The sequence below is a fragment of the Scomber scombrus genome, chromosome 22 (assembly GCF_963691925.1).
Source record: "Scomber scombrus chromosome 22, fScoSco1.1, whole genome shotgun sequence".
NCBI classification, from domain to species: domain Eukaryota; kingdom Metazoa; phylum Chordata; class Actinopteri; order Scombriformes; family Scombridae; genus Scomber; species Scomber scombrus.
The window spans coordinates 22,737,703-22,762,756 of NC_084991.1; the positions used below are offsets into that span (position 1 = coordinate 22,737,703).

The 25,054-nt window shown below is 39.8% G+C and overlaps 1 protein-coding gene across 6 annotated transcripts in view; it reads right to left on the minus strand.

The window, feature by feature from the left end:
- ptprr (protein tyrosine phosphatase receptor type R) overlaps positions 1-25,054 on the minus strand; it is a 76,287-nt gene that overhangs the window by 21,209 nt on the left and 30,024 nt on the right. For 4 of the 6 annotated variants that reach the window (XM_062443447.1, XM_062443446.1, XM_062443444.1 and 1 more), the window contains exons 6-11: positions 24,467-24,637; positions 23,123-23,296; positions 22,481-22,654; positions 21,359-21,532; positions 20,687-20,860; positions 18,189-19,646 (exon numbers count right to left, since the gene is read on the minus strand). In XM_062443447.1, the coding sequence (XP_062299431.1) occupies positions 19,589-19,646; positions 20,687-20,860; positions 21,359-21,532; positions 22,481-22,654; positions 23,123-23,296; positions 24,467-24,637 (925 nt within the window). In that variant the 3' untranslated portion in view covers positions 18,189-19,588. Of the gene's footprint in view, positions 1-8,424; positions 8,805-17,602; positions 18,064-18,188; positions 19,647-20,686; positions 20,861-21,358; positions 21,533-22,480; positions 22,655-23,122; positions 23,297-24,466; positions 24,638-25,054 lie in introns of those variants that run through there. The other 2 variants (XR_009927836.1, XM_062443448.1) reach the window with 2 other exon arrangements.

A 25,054-nucleotide genomic window follows, 5' to 3' on the forward strand; every position in this document is an offset into this window, starting at 1 on the left:
CTTACCAAGAGAACATACACACATTGTTGATCCTCACTGTCGACCACAGGAAGCTTTTCACTGAATGAACACACACACACACACACACACACTTTTTTGCGCTTCATTTCCTGATCTCGCCATGCTTTGATCTCTGGTTGGCTTAGAGGGGGACGGAGCTCAAACTGCCACCTGATTGGCTGTCACCCAGGTAATGCCATTATCCCGCTGCTCTTCCTGTCAGGATCAGGTGCTATTTCTGTCCAACACACACACACACACACACACACACACACACACACACACACACACACACACACACACACACACACACACACACACACACACACACACACACACACACACACACACACACACACAGTAATAGCCACTAATTAGCTGTTAGCCCTCGGGGCAGTAGAGGGGGAATCCAATTTGGACCAATAAGGTATCAGAGAGAGGATGAGGAGGCGAGAGTAGAGAAAAAAAACAACAAAATATTAGAAAATTAGTATTTTTTTTCTTTGAATTTTAGTTTAAAAGCTTTTAACTGAATCAAACTTATTCCATATTAATAATAATCATTAGGTTTTTTCCTCCTTTCATAGAAAACGCTCTAAAAAAATGAACTGTTCGCTACACACACACACACACACACACACACACACACACACACACACACACACACACACACACACACACACACACACACACACACACACACACACACACACACACATTAATAATAATAATAAAAAACGAGATCAGCTCATAAGTGTAACATAGCATCTATCTGTCGCCATGGTGACGTCTGCTTCCTTGGTCCAGTGACACAGCGAGGTCGTCCCCTTTCATTAGAAGTTCCCTCCACAGCTGATTTGAGGAGGCATTAGGTAGTGAAGTGGTAGAAGCTAGTTTGGCATTGGACCAGTGAAGTGGTAGAAGCTGGTTTGGCATTGGTCCAGTGAAGTGGTAGAAGCTAGTTTGGCATTGGACCAGTGAAGTGGTAGAACCTGGTTTGGCATTGGACCAGTGAAGTGGTAGAACCTGGTTTGGCATTGGACCAGTGAAGTGGTAGAAGCTGGTTTGGCATTGGACCAGTGAAGTGGTAGAAGCTGGTTTGGCATTGGACCAGTGAAGTGGTAGAAGCTAGTTTGGCATTGGACCAGTGAAGTGGTAGAACCTGGTTTGGCATTGGACCAGTGAAGTGGTAGAAGCTGGTTTGGCATTGGTCCAGTGAAGTGGTAGAAGCTGGTTTGGCATTGGTCCAGTGAAGTGGTAGAAGCTGGTTTGGCATTGGACTGTAACACACGCTGCTTATAAAGATGTGATATTGATTCATTTAAATGATTTTCACTGTGTTGTTACTCTGCTTTATTTATTTATCATGAACTCTTTGCAGTGAACAGCTGGAAATATTTTCAGTGTGACCGACACCAACATTTAAAAGATAGAAATATATATATATTTTTATATTTGTGTGTGTGTGTGTGTGTGTATGTGTGTTTTTAGTTGCTTTTGAGTGTTCAGGCTTTGTAAATTATATTGTAAATTATTTCATGCAAAACAACAATTTCTTTTCTCTAATTTTTTGCAGTGTTTAAAAAAAAGTTTAATAGTGCAGCTCCTTTTCACAGCGCTGAAAGGGAAAACGTGAGCAGCACGTGCAACATTCAGCTGAATGAGCTCACACACGCACACACACACACACACACACACACTGAATGAGTGGGTTGACGTGAGGTTAGATTATTCATGCTTGTGTTGCTTCCTTTGAGAAAAAAAAACTCCAGTTCAGAGCAGAGTGGCTGTAATCAGACCTGCTTATTCTGATTTCTTTCATAGTTTTATTTTTAAGAACTGACTTGTAGTGAATTCTACCAAATTAAAATCACAGTTATTATCACATATACTTTCTATAATATTCAAAATGACATGGTTACACATCCAAACTATCTAATGGTACCACTGTATACTGTGGATTAAACACAGAAACACAAGCAGCAGCAGCAGAAATCATTAAAAGTGAAATGAGCCGAGTCCTGATGAGTCATGTTTCTGTCTGTGGGTTGGAAGTGGCGTCAAACTTTGCCCCCATCTGCAGACGTAACACACACCGTCGCCATGCATAATTTAATAGTTTAAACACACACACACACACACACACACACACACACACACACACACACACACACACACACACACACAGGCTTACTAACACTGAGATTTAAATCTGAACCTGCTCAGATCTGATATTGCTCGGTTAAAGTTGTCGTCCAGTCATGTTTTAATATGTTTTTTAAATACTCCAGTTTGAATAATAATGTGGCCTAATATGTTTTTTTTCCCACAAAATGTTTAATTACCTTTTTTAAATCCTTAAAATAACATCTGCTCAGTCTCTCTCGTTACATTTCAAGACTGAATAGTCAAATATTTGTGACCTGGAGGGTTTAAGTTCTCACATCACACCTGTGAAGGTTGCACGCTGGACCACGATTGGCTCAAAACTAGCTGTGATGTCACAAATCGTGCTCATAGGTACACGTGTTAAACTCAGAGAAGGTTTCCTCCCTCAGCAGGTGAATGGCACTGTGCATGAAGAGACTGAAGCAGCCGAGACGAAGAAGAAGAAGAAGAAGAAGAAGAAGAAGAAGAAGAAGAAGAAGAAGAAGAAGAAGAAGAAGAAGAAGAAGAAGAAGAAGAAGAAGAAGAAGAAGAAGAAGAAGAAGAAGAAGAAGAAGAAGAAGAAGAAGAAGAAGAAGAAGAAGAAGAAGAAGAAGAAGAAGAAGAAGAAGAAGAAGAAGAAGAAGAAGAAGAAGAAGAAGAAGAAGAAGAAGAAGAAGAGGAGACACACACACACACACACACACACACAGTTATGTCTTGCAGGCATGTGATGTGATGCAGAGATGGGAGGTGACTGGGTACCATCTGGGACTCACACAGCCTCTTTCTCTCTCAGCTTCCATCATAATGTAAATATAATATATACATAAATATACAGATATAAAACTATATTTTATCGAATACATGAAATAAAATAATATTAAACTTGCTTGAAGTCGACTTTTTAAAATATAATGTAAAATGTAAAAAAGAAAAAAAAAAGTGGTTTGTCAATTAATAATTTAATGTTTTGATTCGATTAAAATGTCATAAAATAGTAAGATCGATCATAGAAGACCAAACAAAGCACAAAAGTAATGGCTCATATTTAAAGATCTCCAGCTTTATATTAATACTCTCTAATAGTCTCTACTGGAATAAAAAACTCCTTATTTATCTTCTACTGGTCCTTTATGCAGAAGCTCAGTTCAGCCTCTGTCTATTAACAGGCTGTTTTACTTCCTGTCTCTTCATCTGACATTTAGACTTTATCACAATAAAATTAAATTTTTTTTCTACAACATATACTGATAGATTAATAATAAAAAATAAGATCGATATCCTTTTTTTTTTTTTTTTTTACATAATTACAGAAGGTGTTCAACAGATTTTCATTAATAGGTGAGTAAAATATGCAGATATATAAATATTATATTTAAAAATTGTAGCGAAACATAGATTATTAAATATTTCTTCATGTGTATTTACAGAAAAAATATATATATATATATTTCCTTTTGTGCTTTCTGGCTCTGTTCTGTCACTAAACCTCTTTCTCTGCATCCATTAGTGACGTGGGTCGCCATAGTGATGTGATGGCACAGCACCCGCCTGCAGGGACAGGTCATGTGACCACACACACACACACACACACACACACACACACACACACAGGAAGTCAATTAACACAGAATAGTGTTACGTAAGGCAGCGCTAAGCCTCACAGCAGTTTCTCATTGATAAAAGCAGAAAGGGAGAGAGAGAGAGAGAGAAAGAGAGAGAGAGAGAGAGAGAGAGAGAGAGAGAGAGAGAGAGAGAGAGAGAGAGAGAGAGAGAGAGAGAGAGAGAGAGAGAAAGAGAGAGAGAGAGAGAGAGAGAGAGGAAAGAGTGGAGAGAGTAAAAAAATCTGGATCCCAAAATCAAAATATCCACTTACACACAATAAATGCATTTGTTTCAGTGTGTGTAGTGTTACTGCTTTACTGTGACATCTTACTATATGTTCCTGTAAGCAAAAATATAACATTAAAAAAATACAGCTAGGAGGTCTAGGTTTCTTTTTTATCAGCCTGATGCCTCTACGACCCGGCCCCGGATAAGCTGCAGAAAATGGATGAATGGATGTACAGGACTTGGATTGAGTTGATGAAGATCTGGATATGAAGGACCCATTTGACAGGTGAGAGTTGGACAACTCCACCCGCTGCATCAATGGATCATCTGGGTCTCCCTTAGATTCATCTCTGTCTAACGGGCGAGTCCGAGCATAGCAGTGACTCTTTGGTGCACACAATGGAAGGTCCATTTCCCTGTTTCAACCTCCCTACTGGTAATAGATGGACTTCTCACTCACAGTACCAGCAGAGCAATAAGACACTTCCAGACAGACAAGATCCCGTTTAGCCACGTTTTCCTGCCATGACCAACCAGCTCCCTGCCTGTCAAACCGGGCTCATCAATGTGCTTTCCACAGCGTCACCGGTGGCCAACAAGATCGCACTGCGAGCCTTCTCCATGACGAAGTTGTATCCTGTTTCACGTGGTCTCATTCCTAAACTGCTAGTGGACAAGAATTTAGCCTTCAGCACGATTAAAACGTTTGCTTCTGCTATCTCATACTGTCGACGATGGCTAAGTGTTTATCCTCTGCTGAAACGCTTCCTCACAGGCATCCAGAAACACCAATCAGTGTCACGTTCTCTGGTTTTATGCATACAGGTTAAAACCCCTCGTTGAATCTTTGCATCAGGTTCTGTTTAAATCCCTGTGAGCAAAAGCCACTCTGCTTTTGTCTCTGAAGCTGGCAAATAGAGTTCGTATCATTAGCTCGTTCAAATTTGAGAGCGATAACTCTGGAGTGGTTCTTTGGTGCTCCTCAAGAATCTTAGGATGAGGAGGCCATGTCTCAACCCTTCTGCCCGGTGCGTGCACTGGTCTGCTTAGTGCCAACCCCAATATTTGTTTGTGCATTACAGAGAACAATGTCAGGAGCTTGCTCTGTCTGCACAGCGTCTGTCACACTGGCTGCATGAGGCGGTTTCACAGGCATCTCTCTGCTCTGGGCTGGATCCCCCCCGAGGGCATCACAGTGCTTCCTCCACAGCTTTGCACTGAGGAATGACAGTGGAAGACATTTGCATTGTGTCTTCTCGGTCTTCCCCCTGTTCTTTCATTTGTTTTTTCTCAGCAGGATATCTGCCACTTTTCTATGACTCCCTCCGTACTGTGTCCTATCAGAGTGATGGATATCAGGGAGGACTCAGCTATGAGCACTCTCTCCTGCTCGTTGATGCATGGAGAACTATTTTTTCTCCCTACTCTGCTCCTCGCTGTTCTGTTACAATGTGTAACCTTCATCTTTGCTTCCTCACAGCAGTAGGCTTTCGTTGCAGCCCTTCATCCCCCCCATACTGTGCCTCTTCTGCTCCTCGCTGGACTGTTACAGTCCCGAACCTTCGTCTCTGCTTTCTCACAGCAGCAGGCTTTATCTGTTCCCAGCATTCATTGCTTCAGACTATGCCTTTGGGGCTATTTTGGCTTCTGTGATGCATCATTACGCGTGATGCAATAGCGGGGCACGGTTTTGTTTCTCTTTGAAGTATGTGTGTGTCTGTGCTTGTGGTACCAGATGGACTCAGTGTGGCATGGACCATATCCAGTACACCTATTATTCCAAGTGGATAAAACCTTGCCATTTTTTCTTCCCAGCCAAAAAAGAGAGAGATAGCGTGAGCAAGCTGAGAGAGAGCGAGCACAGCGGTGGTCGAGTGAGGAGAGGGAGCAGCGGTAGAGAGAATGAGAGAAATAAACTGATTGTTTCATGGTGGTTAGGTATATAAATAGCAGATAAATAGCCATCAGACACCTGATTGATAAGTGGATGATGGAAACAGAGGCTCTTAGTTTCATCTTCCTCCTCTGCTTTTCACCTTTTCATATGTTCAATACATCCAACTACAGCAGGAAATACAACCAGAACAAATCTGTGTTGGATCTGTGATTCGGGCAATTCATGTTGCGTTCAGGTGCACCTCGTAAACTCTGATATCTAACTTGGTGCTGTTGGAGGGTTGTGACAGTGTTTGTTATGGTTACTATGATAAATCTTGGAGAAACTGATTTCAGATAACATCAATCAATCGTTGCAGCTTCAATGTGGAGTAATCACTAATCTTTAAAGCATTTACCAAAGAACTACAGAATAGAAACCTACCAAAAGAAAAACGTATACTCAGCACGACAACCTTGTGTATACAAATATATTCCTTATTAACAAATGTGTCAATTATTTTATTGATTAGTGGATTAGTTGTTTAGTCAATATAATGTCTGAAATGGTAAAAACAATCTTGATCATTGTTTCCTGAAGCCCAAGATGACGTCATAAGTGTCTCGTTTTATCCATAACAGAAAGATATTCAGTTTACTGTGAAAGAGGACTAAAGGAACCAGAAAATATTCACATTTAAGAAGATGGAATTGGATCATTTTGACATTATCTTCCTCAAAGAAATGACAGAAAACGATTCAACTCCAACATCATGCATCAACGGTAACTATGAGACTTTGTATGTTGAACTGAATTTGAGTATTTTTCTTTGGAATACATTATTTACTGAAGTACAAATTTAGTTTTATAATGAATATTTCATCAGACTCCTACCGTGTGTGTGTGTGTGTGTGTGTGTGTGTGTGTGTGTGTGTGTGTGTGTGTGTGTGTGTGTGTGTGTGTGTGTGTGACCTATATCCTGGATCCTGACTGCTGTGAAGATGGTTTCCTGATATCTCGACTGACTCTACTCACTGAAACTGAACTCAGCTCCGTTTGCGTTTGGTTCCACTCCCACAATGCATCTGTGGTGACGATAGCTCAGACTACTTTGGCAGAGGACTGTGGGAGCGTTGGCGATGAGACTTCACAGCTGACGTGTGTAAACGTGGGATTTAATTAATAATCTGCTATATTTCTCCTATAAATACTCGTCTGCTAATGTGAAACACTTTTCTACACTTTAGTCTGATGTAACAATGGTGCTTATGACTAATTAAGAAAATAATATAGTTTACTGTTTTATATTAAAGGTTACAGCCTGTTAATAGTCAGAGGCTGAACTGAGCGGCTGCATAAAGGACCAGTAGAAGATACATAAGGAGTTTTTAACTGGAAATCATGCAAATAAATTCCAGTAGAGACTCCAGAATATACATTTACATGTGCGATAGGTCTTCTTTAATCCTCATCTCTTTTGACTGTTCCTTCTTTCCTTCCTTCCTTCCTCTTTCTTTAATATTTCCTTCGTTCTTCCCCTCCTTCCCTCTTTCTTTGTTCCCTCCTCCTTCCATACTTCTTTCTTTCCTTCCTTCCTCCCTCCTTTCTTTCCTTCCTTCCTTCCTCCCTCCTTACTCCTTTCTTTCCTTCCTTCCTCCCTCCCTCCTTACGCCTTTCCTTCCTTCCTTCCTTCCTCCTTTCTTTCTTTCTTTCCTTCCTTCCTTCCTTCTTTCCTTCCTCCCTTACTTCTCTCCTTACGTCCTTCCTCTTTTCCTCCTTACTCCTTTCCTTCCTTCCTTCCTTCCTTCCCTCCTTCCTCCCTTACTTCTCTCTTTACTTCCTTCCTCTTTTCCTCCTTACTCCCTCCTTCCATCCCTCCTTACTCCTTTCCTCCCTCCCTCCTGTCCTTCCTTGACCAGAGGACAACAGGAGGGTTAAGAATCTGGGTGCTGTTCAGTAAAAATGGGTAAAATCAAGTCTCTCTCTGTCTCCTCTTTGTCTTTCAACCAGTAAAAACCTTTCTCTCTTTTTCTGCCTCAATGTCACTCTGAAGGTCACTGCTGTTTATCTAAATGTTATGCAACCTCTCTCTGTGTGTCTCTCTCTCTCTCTCACAGACACACTCATGATCAGTGTTGCCATAGCAACAGAGAGTGCAGCATCTCTCCTCCAGCGCTGTGGATACAGACCAGTCGCATCGTCATCCATCATTCACTTACTGTTAGTTTGCTCTGACCTCTGACCTCTGACCTCTGACCCTCATTCATCAAACAATCATAACAGTGTTCACTCACAACGCCTTCCAGAAATGTCCTAAATGTCGTGCACAGCCTAACATATCAAATATTACACTGGTCCTGTTTGTCTGGTGATGGAAATAAAGCAAACATGCAAAGCTTGTTTGTTATGAACATTGAAAGTTATTTTTTTTAAGCATTATCTATTTAGCTCTTGAGAATGTCGGCATGCAGCGAATAATCGGTTAGTCGACTATGAGAAAAGGGGCTCATGCACATCTTTACTTCTCATGTCCCCTTTGTCACCCGGTCATGGAGCAGATTACTCACCACGGTAACCAGATGGCGTGCAGACACCACGGCGTGCTCCGGCTGCACCTCGTGCTCCGGCTGCACCTTGTGCTCCGGCTGCACCTCGTGCTCCGGCCGAGCCAGCAGGTTGAGGGTTCGTTGGCCGCCGGCCTCCTGACGAAACCGAGACTTTAAGAGTGCAGCTGGCATCACTTTGGCTACCTTGGCAGGGTGCTGATGATGAGGACGGTGGTGAGGATGATCAGGATGATCAGGATGATGGTGGTGGTGGTGATGGTGGAGGATGTGGGGCTCTGATGGGTTCTCCACATCGTACTGGTAGGTCAGGTCCGGCTGAGGGAGGCGACTGGAGCGACGTGAAGGGAAGAGACGCAGCTCAAGATCACCAGAGGACGATTCTGAGAAGAGAAAGAAATCTTTGTTTGTTTATTGATTTATTTATATTTTCATATTTGACTCCATCTAAAGCAGCAACTACTGATTACTTTCATTATTGATTAATCTGCTGACTGTTTTCTCAATGAACTGACTCAATATTTTGTCTATAAAATCCTATTAAATCTCAGCATGACTTCTTCAAATATCTTGTTTTTTCCAATCAGTCTAAAATCTAAACATATTCAGTTTACTATCATGTAGAAAAGCTTCAAATTCTCATATTTGAGAAGCTGTACTGAGTGAATATTTGGTGTTTTGTTTTTTTAACAATTAAATTATCAAAAGAAGATTCTGATTAACTTTCTGTCAATCAAAACATTTGCTGGTTCAAGCTTCTCGAACACATACACGATAAACTGATCTTTTTTTGGGTTTGGACAGTTAATAAGACATTTGAAGACGTCACCTTGGACTGTGAAAAACTATATATTGAGTATTTCTCACAAATTTCTGACATCTGATGGACGAAACAGTTCATTTTGACCATTTTCGGAGGGGGAGGTTTAGCTAACAAGTCAATTCAGACTTCCTTTGAAATATCTGAGGAAACGAAGACTGTTTTACTCTTTTCCTTTTCATGCCTACATTCCTCTCATCTCTGAATAAGTGGTCCTCCAGCAGGACTCCCAGAGAGAGACAGCAGGGACAGAGATGAGAGCAGGAGATCCCATCTGTCTCTCTCTCTGCTGTCACAGCGTCTCCAGTCAGGACGAAGAGCTTTTATCAGTGTGCAGGCTCAGAGGAACCCCCCCCCCCCACACACACACACACACACACACACACACATCGACTCAACTCACCCAGCCATGATGAATGTGAACACTGCATAATTCATTCTGAGTCTTTATTTATCCTGGGAGGAACTGAGCAAACTGCTTTTATCCTTCTGGCAGCGTTTTGCTTCTCATTCACGGCTGCTGACGTTGATACTGAGAGCTGAAGGACCTGAGATTAACTCGTCCATTTAACAAATATACAGACCAGAACCTGAAGGAGTAAGTCAGCAGCTGGACCTGAGCCCAGACTGCTCCGTTTCCAGCAAATACCAGTTACTGCAAGCTGGAAGTCACAAAAAGAAGCTCATAAACAGTCTCCCATCAGTCTCAAAGATGCTGATGGATACACACACACACACAGATTCGTATTCAAGATAGAACTCATCATATAGGCCTCGGCACCATAACTACTTTTGTCGGACGATATATTGTCTTAGAAATAATCGCGATATTATTGTCATTTGAAGATCATTTTATACCACTGATATAATGATATTATAATAGCATAATAATGCAAAAGGGGATCAGGCGGGGAGTTCTGGTCCTCTGAAATGAGGCCAACACGGAAGTAACTTAAAACTGCATTCTATCAAAAGGCCACCAGGGGGCGACCGTTTTGGTGTCAAAAGGACTTCCGTCTCTATACAAGTCAATGGAGAATTCACCAACTTCTCACTTGATTTCTAACCTCAGTAAACATTTTCAAAATGTATTTATGGTCTCAATCGCTAGTTTAAAGCCTTCTTCAATGCAGTATGATGTTCATTTGGGACATTTTGGCCTCCCTGATTTTATATGTGACGATAAAGCAGGGTATGCATTAGAGCGTGGCTACGTCGTGATTGACAGGTTGATTGGTTCACAGGTTCAGGAGGGCGCCTCATGCTCCTCCTGATGCCCATATAAGTAGAATCCATGCAGCGGAAATTTTCAAGATGGCGCTGCTCAGATCCGATACTATTGGCCTCCGAGCAGCAGTCCACAAACCAATGGGTGACGTCACGGATGTTACGTCCATTTTAAATACACTCTATGGTTGGGATAGGAGAGCGGGCGCTAAGCTACTGTAAAAACACAGACTGCCATTATGTTTGAGGACAGAGTTATTTACCTTTAATCCATATAAGTGGCGCCACTCGCTTCTGCAGTCTCCACTCAGGACGAACACAGTGAACAATTAATTGATAATGAAAATAATCGTTGTAGTTGCAGCCTTAAAACTTCAGTGATTGAAATCTAAATGCAGCTCTTGCCTGCAGAGATTTATTTTATTATACAAATATTTCTTCATTGTTTTACTTTAGGCTGAAACTACTAACTATTATCGAAACAATCTATAACTGATTAAATACATATATATATATTTGTTCAACAAATGATTTATAACCTAGCATATTTGACAGAGACAGTGCAAATTATAAACATTACCTAAAATAAACCAGAGTTATCCGATGGGCTCGTTTCCAGCTGTTATTCAACCGTCACGTTGAATTGAAAAGACAAGCTGACGGATATTTTTATACATTTCTTACAGCTGACATTTTCATTTCTATACGGAGGTACACTGAGGTAGAAAACAAGGTTGGTGTTCTCTGATTTATTTCTATAAATGACTCCCAGTACATCTTAGAGACAGGAATTTGCTTCATATATGAATTTATAATGACTCACAATATGGGCAAAAGATGAGTGATACCTTCATGATGCTGTGGCAGAACTATGATTCAATAATCTATTTTTAAATCAACCATTCAGTTTGTAAAAAGGTCCAGAAATTGAGAAATTCTGGTTAAAAACAGTCCAAACACTAAAGATAATCAATTCAAACAGATATAAAATACAGATCAGTGAACGACTGATATTTTTGATTCATAAATGAGATACGGAAACAACTACCAACTTTTTTTTGAAATTGTCGATTAATCTGTCAATTGTCTAAATTCTGTGAGATGTTCCATGTACGATTCCCCACAATGATGCCTTAGTTTAGACCTTCAGATACTGTATATAACGGACTGTTCATCAGGATGTTGAAGCAAAACAGAAAATCCTGACATTCAAAAACCTGGAACCAGGGAATGTTTGACTTTTTGCTTTAAAAATGTCTGAATTAGTGTTGTTTTTTGTCAATCTACTAATCGATCAATTGACTAATTGTTAAAGTATGAATATTTGTTGCTGATTAACTTCCTGTTGATTGACTAAACCAATTAATGGACAAATAGTTTTAGCAATAACCTACAACAGGAAATTATAAATCACCCTGAACTTGACAGCCAAAATACACTTTATTAACACACACACACACACACACACACACACACACACACACACACACACACACACACACACACACACACACACACACACACACACACACACACACACACACACACACAAAGGCCAAGCCTCAGTCAACAACGAGTAAAATACTGTTCAAACCGCACACTGCCAACTAGACTCTGACCTACAAGAAATCCATCAAATTGAAATGAATCAGGGTTGTAACTCCATCAAACTGAATGTCAAACTGTACCCAATCTGGCAGACATTGTCGCCCAATTTGAAGATTATTTGAGGCCAATTTGAGGTTAAAAGCTCGCTCAATTTCCAGTGTATGCCCAACATTAGAGAATGAAAACTCTGTTATAAAGCATGGCCAAAATGCAACGCTCTGAAAGGAACAAACACAAGCTCCAACATCACAGAGAAACCTTTTGACTGCCTGACTAAAGATGCAGCAGGTGCAGCTCACCTTATCAGACTGAGGTCTTAGAGTCAAATCAAACTGTCTGCATGACTAGCGAACCTGATGTAGAGCTGACGTCTAGAAGTGCCAGTTCGACAGACTGTTCATCCAGGCAGCTGCTCCAGTCTACTGTTTGTTCTGGCAAAAGTTTAAAAAATTAAAAAATAACCCAAAAGGAAGACAGAATATAAATATCTGACTTCTGTCTACCAGCCTGTCTGGAAAGCATGTTTTTCTTGAGTGTCCCTTTGCCAGAAGTAAGCTACGCAAGTCGATAAACACGGACAGAAATCATGAAATATAAAAATATATAAATATAAATATACTATGTAAAAACAACTTCTTGCTTTAGAAATAGAAGTTTTTTAGGCTTCTTTGTGAAGGAGCTTAAATGACAGTTCAACATTTTTTAACAGTCAGATTTTCCAAATGAACATGAAGCTGTGTTTCTTGCTGTAATGATTCCTCCTGTTCATACTGACCATTAGAAGATCCTTCATAATGTTTACAATGGAAGTGATGGAGGACTAAACCCACAGTCCTCCTTCTGTGGAAACATGGATTTAAAAGTCGATCTGAAGCTAATATGATCCCTTTTCTATTAAAGGAAGCTCAAATTTGCATAAGACTTACATCCTTTTTTATAAAGTAATTCTTATGCTTATTGTATCACTCACTATAATGATTTACCGATATTTACTTGTGATTCATGTGCATGATTTGAGATCAAACTGGGATCAAACTGGGAAAAAGTGTGACCTTGTCCTTTAAGTCTGGTTGGACGCTGCAGCTGCGATGATGAGAAGCATCAGTTTAATAAGCTCTGAGTTTAATGTAAGAAAAACACAGATGCATCTAGGGAGCTGACACAGCTTCTCTCTGACATCTTTTCTCCCTAACGACAGCATCTTGGTTGCTATGCATGATGCTGAGCTGAGCCGTGCTCTGACTGGATGGAGGGTCAGCCCTGCCTCGCCTCTACGGGAGCTGCCAGCCAATCACAGGTGGAGCTGGAGAGGGCTGACCCGGTAACTCTATGGGGAGACACCACACACACTCCGACTGTCTGCCTCTATAGTTTTAATAAACACAACACCCGTAGAGGGGGGGGGGGGGTTAGTCAGTTTTTTGACCTCGCTCCTTTTCCCCTTTTAACCCTCACATACTGTTCATATTCTGACATTATCTCCTCAGAATTAATCTCCATAACAAACTTCTGAACCATAAAATCATTCCTGAAGAGCTCTTCAGTCACAGATCAATCCTAAATGAAGCTTTCAGAGAGCAGAAAAAGTTTATATTTTTAGTTTTTAGGAAAAAAAAAGAACATTTATGGTCCGATGTTATATTAAAGAGGAGAAAAAAACGCATATTAAATGTGAACATTTTTGAATGATGATTTTTTGAAATTAGGGATAAATATATATACAAAAATGTTATTTAAAAAATTAAATATTTTCTTCTTTGTATATTCTAAGTCACATTAGTGGAAGTCATCAAAATTAAGTAGTAAAGTATATTTACTGCTCTCAGATGTAAAAATGGGTCATATTTGACCCTGAACAGTATGAAAGGGTTAAACATGTTTTGTTATCTTTTGCATTGGTAATTTCTCAAGTCATCTCCCAGATTTTGTTAGATATGGATACTGAAGAGGAATCATTAGAGCGTTAAGTTAAGTGGCTAGTGTCAGTTATAATGTATGAATTGACATCGTCTTATCTAAAACAAATTAGCTCGTTCTGATGAACAGAAAATTATCACCTGACACCAGATTTACAGTTAATTAAGGCTCATTAGCTAGGTTTTATAATGCAGATGAACAACATTTTAACCAAATGGGCAGGAAATGTGGTGTGCCGCTACGGCCAGGACCAATCTAAGCACCCTTAAATTAATACTGATACCAATTAAGTAGTTCATTCAATACCCATCATGTGAATAGAATATTGTATAAAATCACAGACGGGTTGTAGCTGCTGTGGCAGTAGGCCAATCACATGATGTCACATTAAATCCAAGAAAACCTGCATTGATTGGCTGTGAGCAAGTTCGTACAAATAGTCATATTTTCTGCTGCTCCGTTAGCTCCAGGAAGCGACTATCGCTCTTCCAACCCAGTTTAGATTAAAGCTCGTCCACTTCCATATGACAAAATCTTTGATGTAACGAACCGTCCCAAAATGCATTGCGTCTCTTCAGACTGTGCTGTAGCTGAGATGAGATCTGAGATCAGATATGACCAGAACCTTTCTACTGAGAGCCTGTTCACTTCATTTAATGCCATTGCAGTGGGCGCTCTGAGGTAGTGCTCAATGGACGTGAATGAATGAGGCTAAATGGATTTGTTTTTCTTACAGGGGAGACGGTTTCGCCCAAAAAGTGCTAACATTGTGCTAATGTATGCTGATTGGTCGGTTAAGGACTGATGGCAACAGGACGCTCTTCCTTGATGGCGCCCAGAATCTGTAGAAGTTTTGCATGAAGTTGAATGAACACATTATGGAGGATGAGGAGCATCTTCCTGTTTGACGCCCAAATGTAGATCTGGCTAACGTAATAGCTGCTAACTAGTCATGGTGGACTTAATAACTATGTTCAACACTTACACAAGTTTGAATGCCACCAATACTTACAGAAACGTATTTCACTACAAAAAAGCTGCGAAAATCTAATAGAAGTATATCTGTTGTCTTTACTGTTTATACCCAAAACATCATGGAAATTGGAAACTGATGATTATTATCAAAAACTCACTGTGGAAATATTTTGTGAAATCAACAATAGTCATCCTTACAATATTGTTTTGATATCGATAGAGGTCTAAAATATTGTGATATTTGACTTTATCTATATCGCCCAGCCCTAATACAAGTCTACATTAATCTCTCTGTCAATAAGATTATTTTTTAGGAGACAACAGTTAGTGGAGCTTTGAGTCGAGATGATTTTTGTCCCACTACAGTCTGGTGGGTGTGTTGACGACTTAGCAAGTTGGAGTCAAGGGTAAACGTCTGAGAACGAGAGGACGCTTAGTAAAATAATACATTCATATTTCTATAGAGCTGGTGAACAGCTGGTCACCCGACCTTTCACATGTCTGAAATGTTGCTTTACATTTACAAACAGGCGTTATTTTGACAAACTGACAACATATTGGTAATCTACATAGTTACTTTATCTCCTGAAAAAATACTAAATCTTAATAAAGTGACTTTCTAAACAGAAAATTGCAACTATTTTTGGTTTAGCTCGTCTGCATTCTGGTCTGAAAAGAAAGTCAAGGGTTTCGTCCAGTCGGGGAGCTCCGGTCCTCTGCAATGAGGCCAACGCGGAAGTAACTTAGAACTGCATTCTATCAAAAGACCACAAACCAATGGGTGACGTCACGGCTGTTACGTCCATTATATATACAGTCTATGGTTTCGTCAAATGGAAGTGGGCGCGGTTTAATTTAAACTGGGTTGGAAAATGATAGATGTCTCAGGGAAAGACATCACTGTCCAACACACTGAGCAGCTGCAGCGTTGTTGAGGTGAGACAGACTGAACACAGAGTCATTTTCTTCACCTCAGAGTTGGTTTAAGTTGTTTAATGCTGCCGTGTCCTCTCAGAAAGGTCATCATATTAAAAACTGCTGGAGCCGTTCTAGAAGACGAACTACAACATAACTCTAGCTTGTACTGCTCTGCTATCTTCGTTCCTTCAGCATCACCTGTCGGACTTTTCAACAAAGGCCTTTAGGTCAGATAAGCAGAGAAACCTTTGTAAATATTAATGTTAACAGCCAACACAACTCCGTCTATGCAGAGCTGGTTAGAAACTATTTTTCTATGTTTTCTTTAACTCGATTCCCGGTCGCTGGCTGACTCAGCACGTAAAACATGCACCAAATTATTAACATTTAGGTAGGGGTGTGCAATATGACGATATTAGACCATGAACAATTAAAATGTCTCCATGATCTGCCTTTACAGAGATCTTTAGGATCGTTCTACAGTCACATTGTATCAGTTCAGTCTGCTAGCAGGAAGCTAACGGCTAACAGCACCAACATGGAGCCTCGCACCTCATCTCCAGTTTGGTGGTAAACTCTACAGCAGCTTTAATGTCCTGTTTGGAAGCCCACCTGCTGTGCAGTCTTCTATCATGGTGCTAGCTAGCATGATGTTGGTGTGCTGTGTTGGGCGAATTATCAACGCTTCTACACAACAGAACAGATGTGAAATGAGTTTGGTTTTACTGTTTTACTGTCCAAATAGACTGTTACTACTTTTTACTTTTTAGTTATTTGTGTTATAATGTAATTTTATGTGAGTCTTTCAGTGGTTGGAAGTTTCTTTTTTTTTTTTTGTGAGTCTCTAACCTAAGACTCATTTCTGTCATTATGTGATTTCTTGTGTGTTTGTTTGGTTTTTTTAATCTTGAGCACTGTTCAGTAACTTAAATAGTAAACCAACATGAAAAATAAACATGATAATATTGTGAATCGTGATCCTGCCTGGATAAACCATGATGATATTTTTGCAATATCATCTACTCCTAAAGGCAACACAATTAAGGAGTATATGTTTACTGAATCTGTTTGTCTGGTTTTGGTTTTGTTGTTTTTTTCCACATCCAACATGAAGGCACCTCCTGGTTGAGCCTTTAAAAAGGTTAATATGTCAACACAAATTCCCCCTGTGTCAGTTTGAGAACACTGATCCACCCATCAGCCTCATGTAGAAACACCTCAACACTCATAAGGTTGATGCATTGGTATTGGGGATTACAGAATATATTAAATTCCCTGTAAATGATCTGTTACAATCTTACTTCTCCATAATATTCACATTTCCAAAGAGCTATTTCACAGTGTTATTATATTCCTATAATACTACTGTAGATAATTTGGGCTTCTGTTGTGAGGATTTTAAGGTGAAGTATTCTCTAAAATACTGCTACAAATTTTTTTAAGGATTCACCAATAAAATAAAACGTGCATTTTCATTTGATTTATTATCCTAACAAGTTACAGGTTTTTTTTATGCCTACATTTTACATCTAATAAAAACAGGTTTTTAGGCTACAAGCAGGCAAATACTCGCATTTTGAGGAGCTGCAACACAATGTTTAGTAATTTTACAAGATTAATCCTTTACAGGACTAATTGATAACCAAAATGATCATGCTAATTCATCGATTAATAGTATGTCCGGTTAAAAGCAGCATACAGACAACAGACGCTTACCTGTGATCAGCAGCTGTGTCCATGTCAGACACAAGAACAGAAACATGGTGAGAAATCCGGCTCCTCTTCTGCGCCTCAAACTGGAATAAATCTGCTCCTGGAGTTTATTTCTCTGCAGCTTCGCTCAGTGCAGAAATGATGCATCAAGGAAAACAGCCGGTGGTTATTTCCGTGCATCTGTCTGCGGGTCCTCTGCACGCAGCATGAGAGAGGAGGACGCTGCCGGAGCTCCAGAGCTCCAGAGATCTGCTCCACCGCCACCCCGTCCTGAGACGCTGCTTCCCCGCCCTGCGGTGCCCTACAGCGGCCTGGCTGAGGGAGGAAGAGCCGCCGTGCAGCAGGAGGAGCACCGAGGAGAAGCCGAGGTTCTTCTCATCTGACAGCCAGAGACGGAAGGGGAGGTGTGTGAGGAAGAGAGGAGGTGCAGGTGGAGGCAGATGATGATGATGATGATGATGAGACTGGAAGGGGAGGAGAAAAGGCGTGGTGGTGAAGAGACGAAGATACTGATTCTGTAAATGTATGATTGTTTTAGCTTATTTTTATGACAACAATGAAAACAAATGGTAGAATGCGTTTTCTTATTTTATATGTATAAAACAAGGAAATGTTTATGCATACAATGTATTATGCTTACAATATGCACCATGTTCCCTCTGACATTATTTTATCAAGCATTAAAATGTAATATGAAAAGTCTTTGGGAGGAATGTCTTAAAGCAAATCTCAATGAAATAAAAGTGCTCAAGTGTTTACTGCCCCGTGTGGAAATGTTTAACATATTAATGTGGGACCAATAGCGCCATCATGTGGTCAATTATTATATGTTTCAGTTTTAGTGAATAAGTCATGAATCGTTTAGTAAAATAATATTTTTAGTGTTGCTTTGAAATTTCATGTGCATTACAAGTAAATACAACAATAAGAGAGAGAGAGAATATACATTTGACAATAAAATGCTAAAAAAGCAATACATTAAATCATTTATAAAAATCCTGCCTGTATTAATGAGTTTTTTTGAACAGCAGTTGTTGAAACACTGAAGTCATTTTATACACAGATGAATTAATACTAGACAGGACAGCTCTCAGAGTTGAGTGTGTGGCTCTTAAAATAGTCTTTGTGTTTGAGTGTGAGCAGATCCGGATCAGGTTTTAACCTCTGAAGCCGTACAGGATGCTGTTAGTTGTTAAAGTCACCTTTTTTTTCTCCTCCATTTTCTGTCTTTTTGTGTCATATTTGGCAGCTTAACCTGACAATATTTTTTTTTAACCAAGAACAAATAAGAGAAATGGATAAAACTTCTTAAAACCAACGTTACAGAACGCTTTATACAAAACAAACACAAGCAAACAGCAAGAAAATAAACCAGAAAAACAGACACAAGATTCAAATTTAACACGAACAGCATATAAAACAAAAATAATTGGTAGATCAGTGGATAAAAATGAGTTTTAAGAAGTGATTAAGTTTGATTTGTTCGTAAATATCATCTTATAATGAATTTTAGCACCAGTTTTATTACATAACCTTGGTAAGTAACCTGCTTGTACACTTAATTAATACACACATAATATACCAAATTAAAACTGTTTAATGTTTCCAGCTGAGACTGTGAGAAAACTACAACACGTCATCATTATTTCTACTTTGCTGCTCTGACTGGTAAAACAGCCACGTCTCACTCTCTCCCAGCAGTAATCCTTCTCCTGCTGAAAGTCACAGTCAATTCTCTTCTGCTTCATTCATTAGTTTTAGTCCTTGTTAACTCTCAGTGTGATTCTGAGATGCTTGATAAATTTGAGCCCAGGCTCACAGTCTGACTTATAACACCTGTTTTAATCTTTTCTGCATCAAACAGCTCATGTAGAACAAATCTGTAAAGTGCTGACTTCAGCTAAATTCAGAGATAACTGTTCAGTTTGTAGTCAGTTAAGAGACTTAAGTGAAGACGACAAAATCCAGATCCAGACTCCAGATGGATCATCAGGATCCAGCTGATCCTCTCTCAACACTCATGGACTCTGACAAAGACCAATCCCATCTGATGAGAGAAGAACAAAGAACAGAGGAGATAAATTAGTGTTTAGTGAGACTCACTTCATCAGCTGTCAGTCAGTGATGCAGCACATCCAGTAAAAAGAGCAGCAGGGACTTCAGTCCTGTTCAGACCAGAAGTGGAACAGCTGTGCAGCGTAGCTTGCTTCCTTTCAGCTCTCATGTTAACGTGTTGGAGTGAACACACTGAGCTCCAAGCTCACACACCTGCACACACTTTTACTATCAAGTGTGTTTCCTCTGCAGATTTCACTCATGTACACAGAGGAAATAAAGTGCTGAGAGTCATGAACACATCATTACTGCAGAAACAGAGACATTCACTCATCAGTTTACTGATGGATTTACTGCTGATACATGTCAACTCTTATCAAAGTTTAAAGCTACAGAGTCTCTGTGGGATTTGAAGATGTGTCCTGCTGTTAAATCATCACATGACAATCAGTCAGAGCTCTCAGCTAAACAGCTGCTGTGATTCCTGGACTTCAGCAGAGGTTCTGGTCTGTATAAAGACCACATGGTTACTAAACGTAACGATGCTTGTGTGAAATCAGAGCCAGTGATTTGCAGGCTGCAGTCAGACTGATCTTAGTGCTCTGACAAAGATGAACTGATCAATAGTTTAGTGTTGAAATGAGAGAACAAACACTTTGAGATCAGATTAGATGGTGTGACAGTTTGATGATGAGGACCACTGTCTCTATACATCTTGTAAGGCTGTCAGCTGTAATCCAGCTTTATTTCCTGCAGACATCAACACAACAACAACAACAGTCGTCTTCACATTAACTCAAACACATGATCACAACAAGCTTCTGGCTCATCTGATTGGCTGACTGTTCTCTCTCTCTGTGTCTTTCTGTCCAATCCTGAAGCCTGTCACCATTCTCCTCTCACAGCTTCAGTGAGGAGGCACTGAGAAGGTTGGAGGTTCACCAGGAAATACTGGATCTTTGCTTTGATACTGACTGTGTTTAATACTAAACTGCTGAAACCGGCACAGACTGACTCCAACTCTCTACTGACCTCAGAGTCTTCAGTCTGCAGTCTGGACTCTGCTGAAGATCAATCAGCTGCTTCACTTCTGAATACTTCAGGTTGTTTCCCCACAGATAAAGCTCTGTCAGATGGGAGGGGTTGGACTTCAGAGCTGAGGCCAGAGAAGCACAGCTGATCTCTGACAACCTGCAGCAAATCAATCTGAATAAAGAATAAATGGTTTAGATTAATGTTTGTCAATGAGTGTGTGTGTGTGTGTGTGTGTGTGTGTGTGTGTGTGTGTGTGTGTGTGTGTGTGTGTGTGTGTGTGTGTGTGTGTGTGTGTGTTCTGAAGGATCAATATCAATGATCAGACATTATTCATTAAAATACATTAAAAAATATAATAAAGAAATATTTCTCCTTCATCAAGTAAACTGTATCAGTTTCAATCAGATATTAGTTGAGAGGATCTTCTGTATACAGATGTGACTCTTTACCAACAATTATAAACATTCATTGACTTTAACAACTAACAGTGGACATTTTCTACACTTTCTTTAACAATCAGTCATCTTTTATAACTACACACTAAACTTTGTACAGTAAAAAATTAAATATGGAAAAAAGATCATGGATGTAAGTTATGTATGATCATAAATTAGGTTCAGTTGTTAAACATTACGATCAACAATAGTAACAGACAGTCAGTGAACTGACTCCAGAGTCTCCAGTTTACAGTATGGACTCTTCAGAAAATCACACAGCAGCTTCAGTCCTGAATCCTGCAGATTGTTGTGACTCAGATTCAGCTCTGTCAGATGGGAGGGGTTGGACTTCAGAGCTGAGACCAGAGAAGCACAGCTGATCTCTGACAAACTGCAGCTCTCCAATCTGAATAAAGAATAAATGATGTAGATTAATGATGTGTGTGTGTGTGTGTGTGTGTGTGTGTGTGTGTGTGTGTGTGTGTGTGTGTGTGTGTGTGTGTGTGTGTGTGTGTGTGTGCGTGTTTTCTGAAGGATCAATATTAATGATCAGATATTATTCATTAAAACACATTGAAGAATATAATAAAGAAATATTTCTCCTTCATCAAGTAAACTGGTTCAGTTTCAAACAGATATTAGTTGAGAGGATCTTCTGTACACAGATGTGACTCTTTACCAAAAATTATAAACACTCATTGACTTTAACAACTAACAGTGAACATTTTCTACACTTTCTTTAAAGGTAGGGTATGTTATGTTGTTCAGAAGCCCTTTTTGTTATACTGGGTGAAATGGTCCTTCTATTATCATAGGTATCAATACATTATGACTTTAGAAAAAGGAACGGAAAAAATCAGACCTCTGTGACAGCCACAGGACTGATAAAACTCAGACCAATCCATGCTCTTCGCACCGAAAAGCAAAAACCAATCAGGTGCCTTCATGTCTAGTTCTGCATCCGCCCCCCTCTCTCCCAGCCTGCTTCACGCGTGCAGTCTTCACCTGTCGCTGTTGCCGGAAAAAAACAGCACACTTCTCTGCAGAACTACAGAGTTGGTGGGGCGTGGCTTGGACGGACTCACTGACGGGAGGGGGAGCAGCGGGGTGGAACTTAGAGTAGGCAGGAGGAGGTGATCATTTAAAATATTGCTAGCTCTATTGCTAGCTTTACAACACTACATACCCTAGCTTTAAGAGTCAGTCATCTTTTATAACTACACACTAAACTTTGTACAGTAAAAAATTATATATGGAAAAAAGAAAATGAAGTTCATGGATGTAAATTATATATGAACATAAATTAGGTTCAAAATTAAGATCAACAATAGTAACAGACAGTCAGTGAACTGACCTCAGAGTCTTCAGTCTACAGTCTGGATTCTTCAGAAAATCACACAGCAGCTTCACGTCTGAATCCTTCAGGTTGTTTCCTCTCAGATCCAGCTTTGTCAGATGGGAGGGGTTGGACTTCAGAGCTGAGACCAGAGAAGCACAGCTGATCTCTGACAAACTGCAGCTCTCCAATCTGAATAAAGAATAAATTATGTAGATTAATGATGGATATGTGTGTGTGTGTGTGTGTGTGTGTGTGTGTGTGCCTGTGTGTGTTTGTGTGTGTGTGTATACATGTGTGTATGTGTGTAAGTGTGAGTCTCTGTGTGTGTGTATATGTGTGTGTGTGTCTGTATGTTTGTGCATGTGTGTATCAGTGTGTGGGCGTCAGTGTCAGTGATAGTGTGTTTGCATGTGTTTGTGTTTGTGTGTGTGTGTGTCAGTGTGAGTCTGTGTGTATACGTGTGTGTGTGTCAGTGTGTGTAATGTGCATCAGTGTGAGTCTCTGTGTGCGTGTGTGTACGTGCCTGTGTGTGTCTGTATGTTTGTGTGTTTGTGCATGTGTGTATGTGTGTGTGTGTGTGTGTGTCTGTGTTTGTGTGTGTGTGTGTAAAAATTAACATCAACAATAGTAACAGACAAAGACAGTCAGTGAACTGACCTCAGATTCTCCAGTTTACAGTCTGGACTCTTCAGTAAATCACACAGCAGCTTCAGTCCTGAATCCTGCAGGTTGTTGTTACTCAGATCCAGCTCTCTCAGATGGGAGGGGTTGGACTTCAGAGCTGAGACCAGAGAAGCACAGCTGATCTCTGACAAACTGCAGTCAAACAATCTGAATAAAGAATAAATGATGTAGATTAATGATGGATGTGTGTGTGTGTGTTTGTGAGTGTGTGTGTGTTTCTGTGTGCATGTATGTCAGTGTGTGTAAGTCTGTGTGTGCGTGCGTGTTTGTCTGTGTGTTTGTGTGAGTCTGTGTGTGTGTCTGTGTTTGTGTGTGCATGTGTGTCAGTGTGTGTAAGTGTGAGTCTGTGTGTGTGTATACGTGCGTGTGTTTCTGTATGTCAGTTTGTGTGTGTGTGTGTGTGTGTGTGTTGTGAAGGATCAATGTCAATGATCAGACATTATTCATTAAAACACATTAAAAATGAATGCTAATTTACTAATATCCCTTTATACAAGTTTCATTTATTAGCCTCTCTCTCTCTCAAAATACATTGAAATTGCAAGTGCCCATCACAGTGCATACATACATACATACGGCAACACACACAATCAATCACACCCCTATACAACAAAACAAAAACAAAAACAATGCAGGTCAAATTAAGACAAGTCAGGTAACTCTTTATTATTGTTTTTTCTTTTTCTTTTTCTTTTTCTTTTGCAGAGCCCATAATTGACCACTAGACGGCTATGGCTTGACAAGTAAGTCAGTTATGTGACTGATATTAGACTGTTTTTAGTAGATTGATGGATATTAGATATTAGACCAGGTAAGCTTGTAAAGGATTTACTAATGTAATAACATTAATAACATTATTGACTTAATTACATTTAAAATGGGCAGTTCTTGGCCGCTCCACAGATACACTGTGGGATATGACTTCATAAATTCAGCTGAAGCTAATATGAGGCTTTAACAGTCTGGTAGACTCACACTTGATTTGTCTGACTCAAAGTTTCAGAATATTTAGAACTAAATTCCCTCTTTGAGTTTGGACCCCTTCGCTGCAGCTCAGCAAGGAAACACTGAAGAAACACAAAGACACTTACTTGATATGTGGAACTCAGACTGCTGAAGCCTAATATTAGTTTAAACTCTGGAAGTCATTTTTACACAGAACAAGACTGTGGATTTTAAATTATTGGAAAAAAATGTCTTCATATTAGTGTTCAAGTAAATCCTGAAAATTCATGAACCAAACATTTGAAACTTCAGTGAATGATTTGAATTGAATTTATAGGGAAAAAATACCAAAGCTACAGTCAGTGAACTGACCTCAGAGTCTCCAGTCTACAGTTTGGACTCTCCAGTCCAGCAGACAGACGCTTCACTCCTGAATCAGACAGGTCGTTGTAGCTCAGGTCCAGATCTGTCAGATGAGGGTTGGACTTCAGAGCTGAGGCCAAAACTTCACAGTGAGTCTCTGAAAGTCCACAGCGAGAAAGTCTGTAATGACACATATATTACAACATGTGTTATCATGAAAGAGGACACTTTATATTTACTTCATGCATTTGATGATGAAACAGTTTGACATAATCGATATTTTGATTTGAACATTTGCTCTTCACATCAGTGGTTCTACTAATCTCTTTATAAACGTTGAATTATGAAGCATTTTATTAATTTAATGTAAAACGACAGTTGAGAGATGAACAGGAAACAAGAGGAGAGAGATCAGTGGATGCTGCAGTTATACTGGATGCATCTTAACCAGTAAGCTAACAGAACACTCCCAGTTCAGCTGATGGTCTCACTGTGCTTGAATGAAACAATCATTCTGATCACTCTCTCTCATACCTGCAGACTTTTAATCTTTGTCTTGCTTTAATCTTGCAGATGAACAAGAGAAAATGGAGTTAC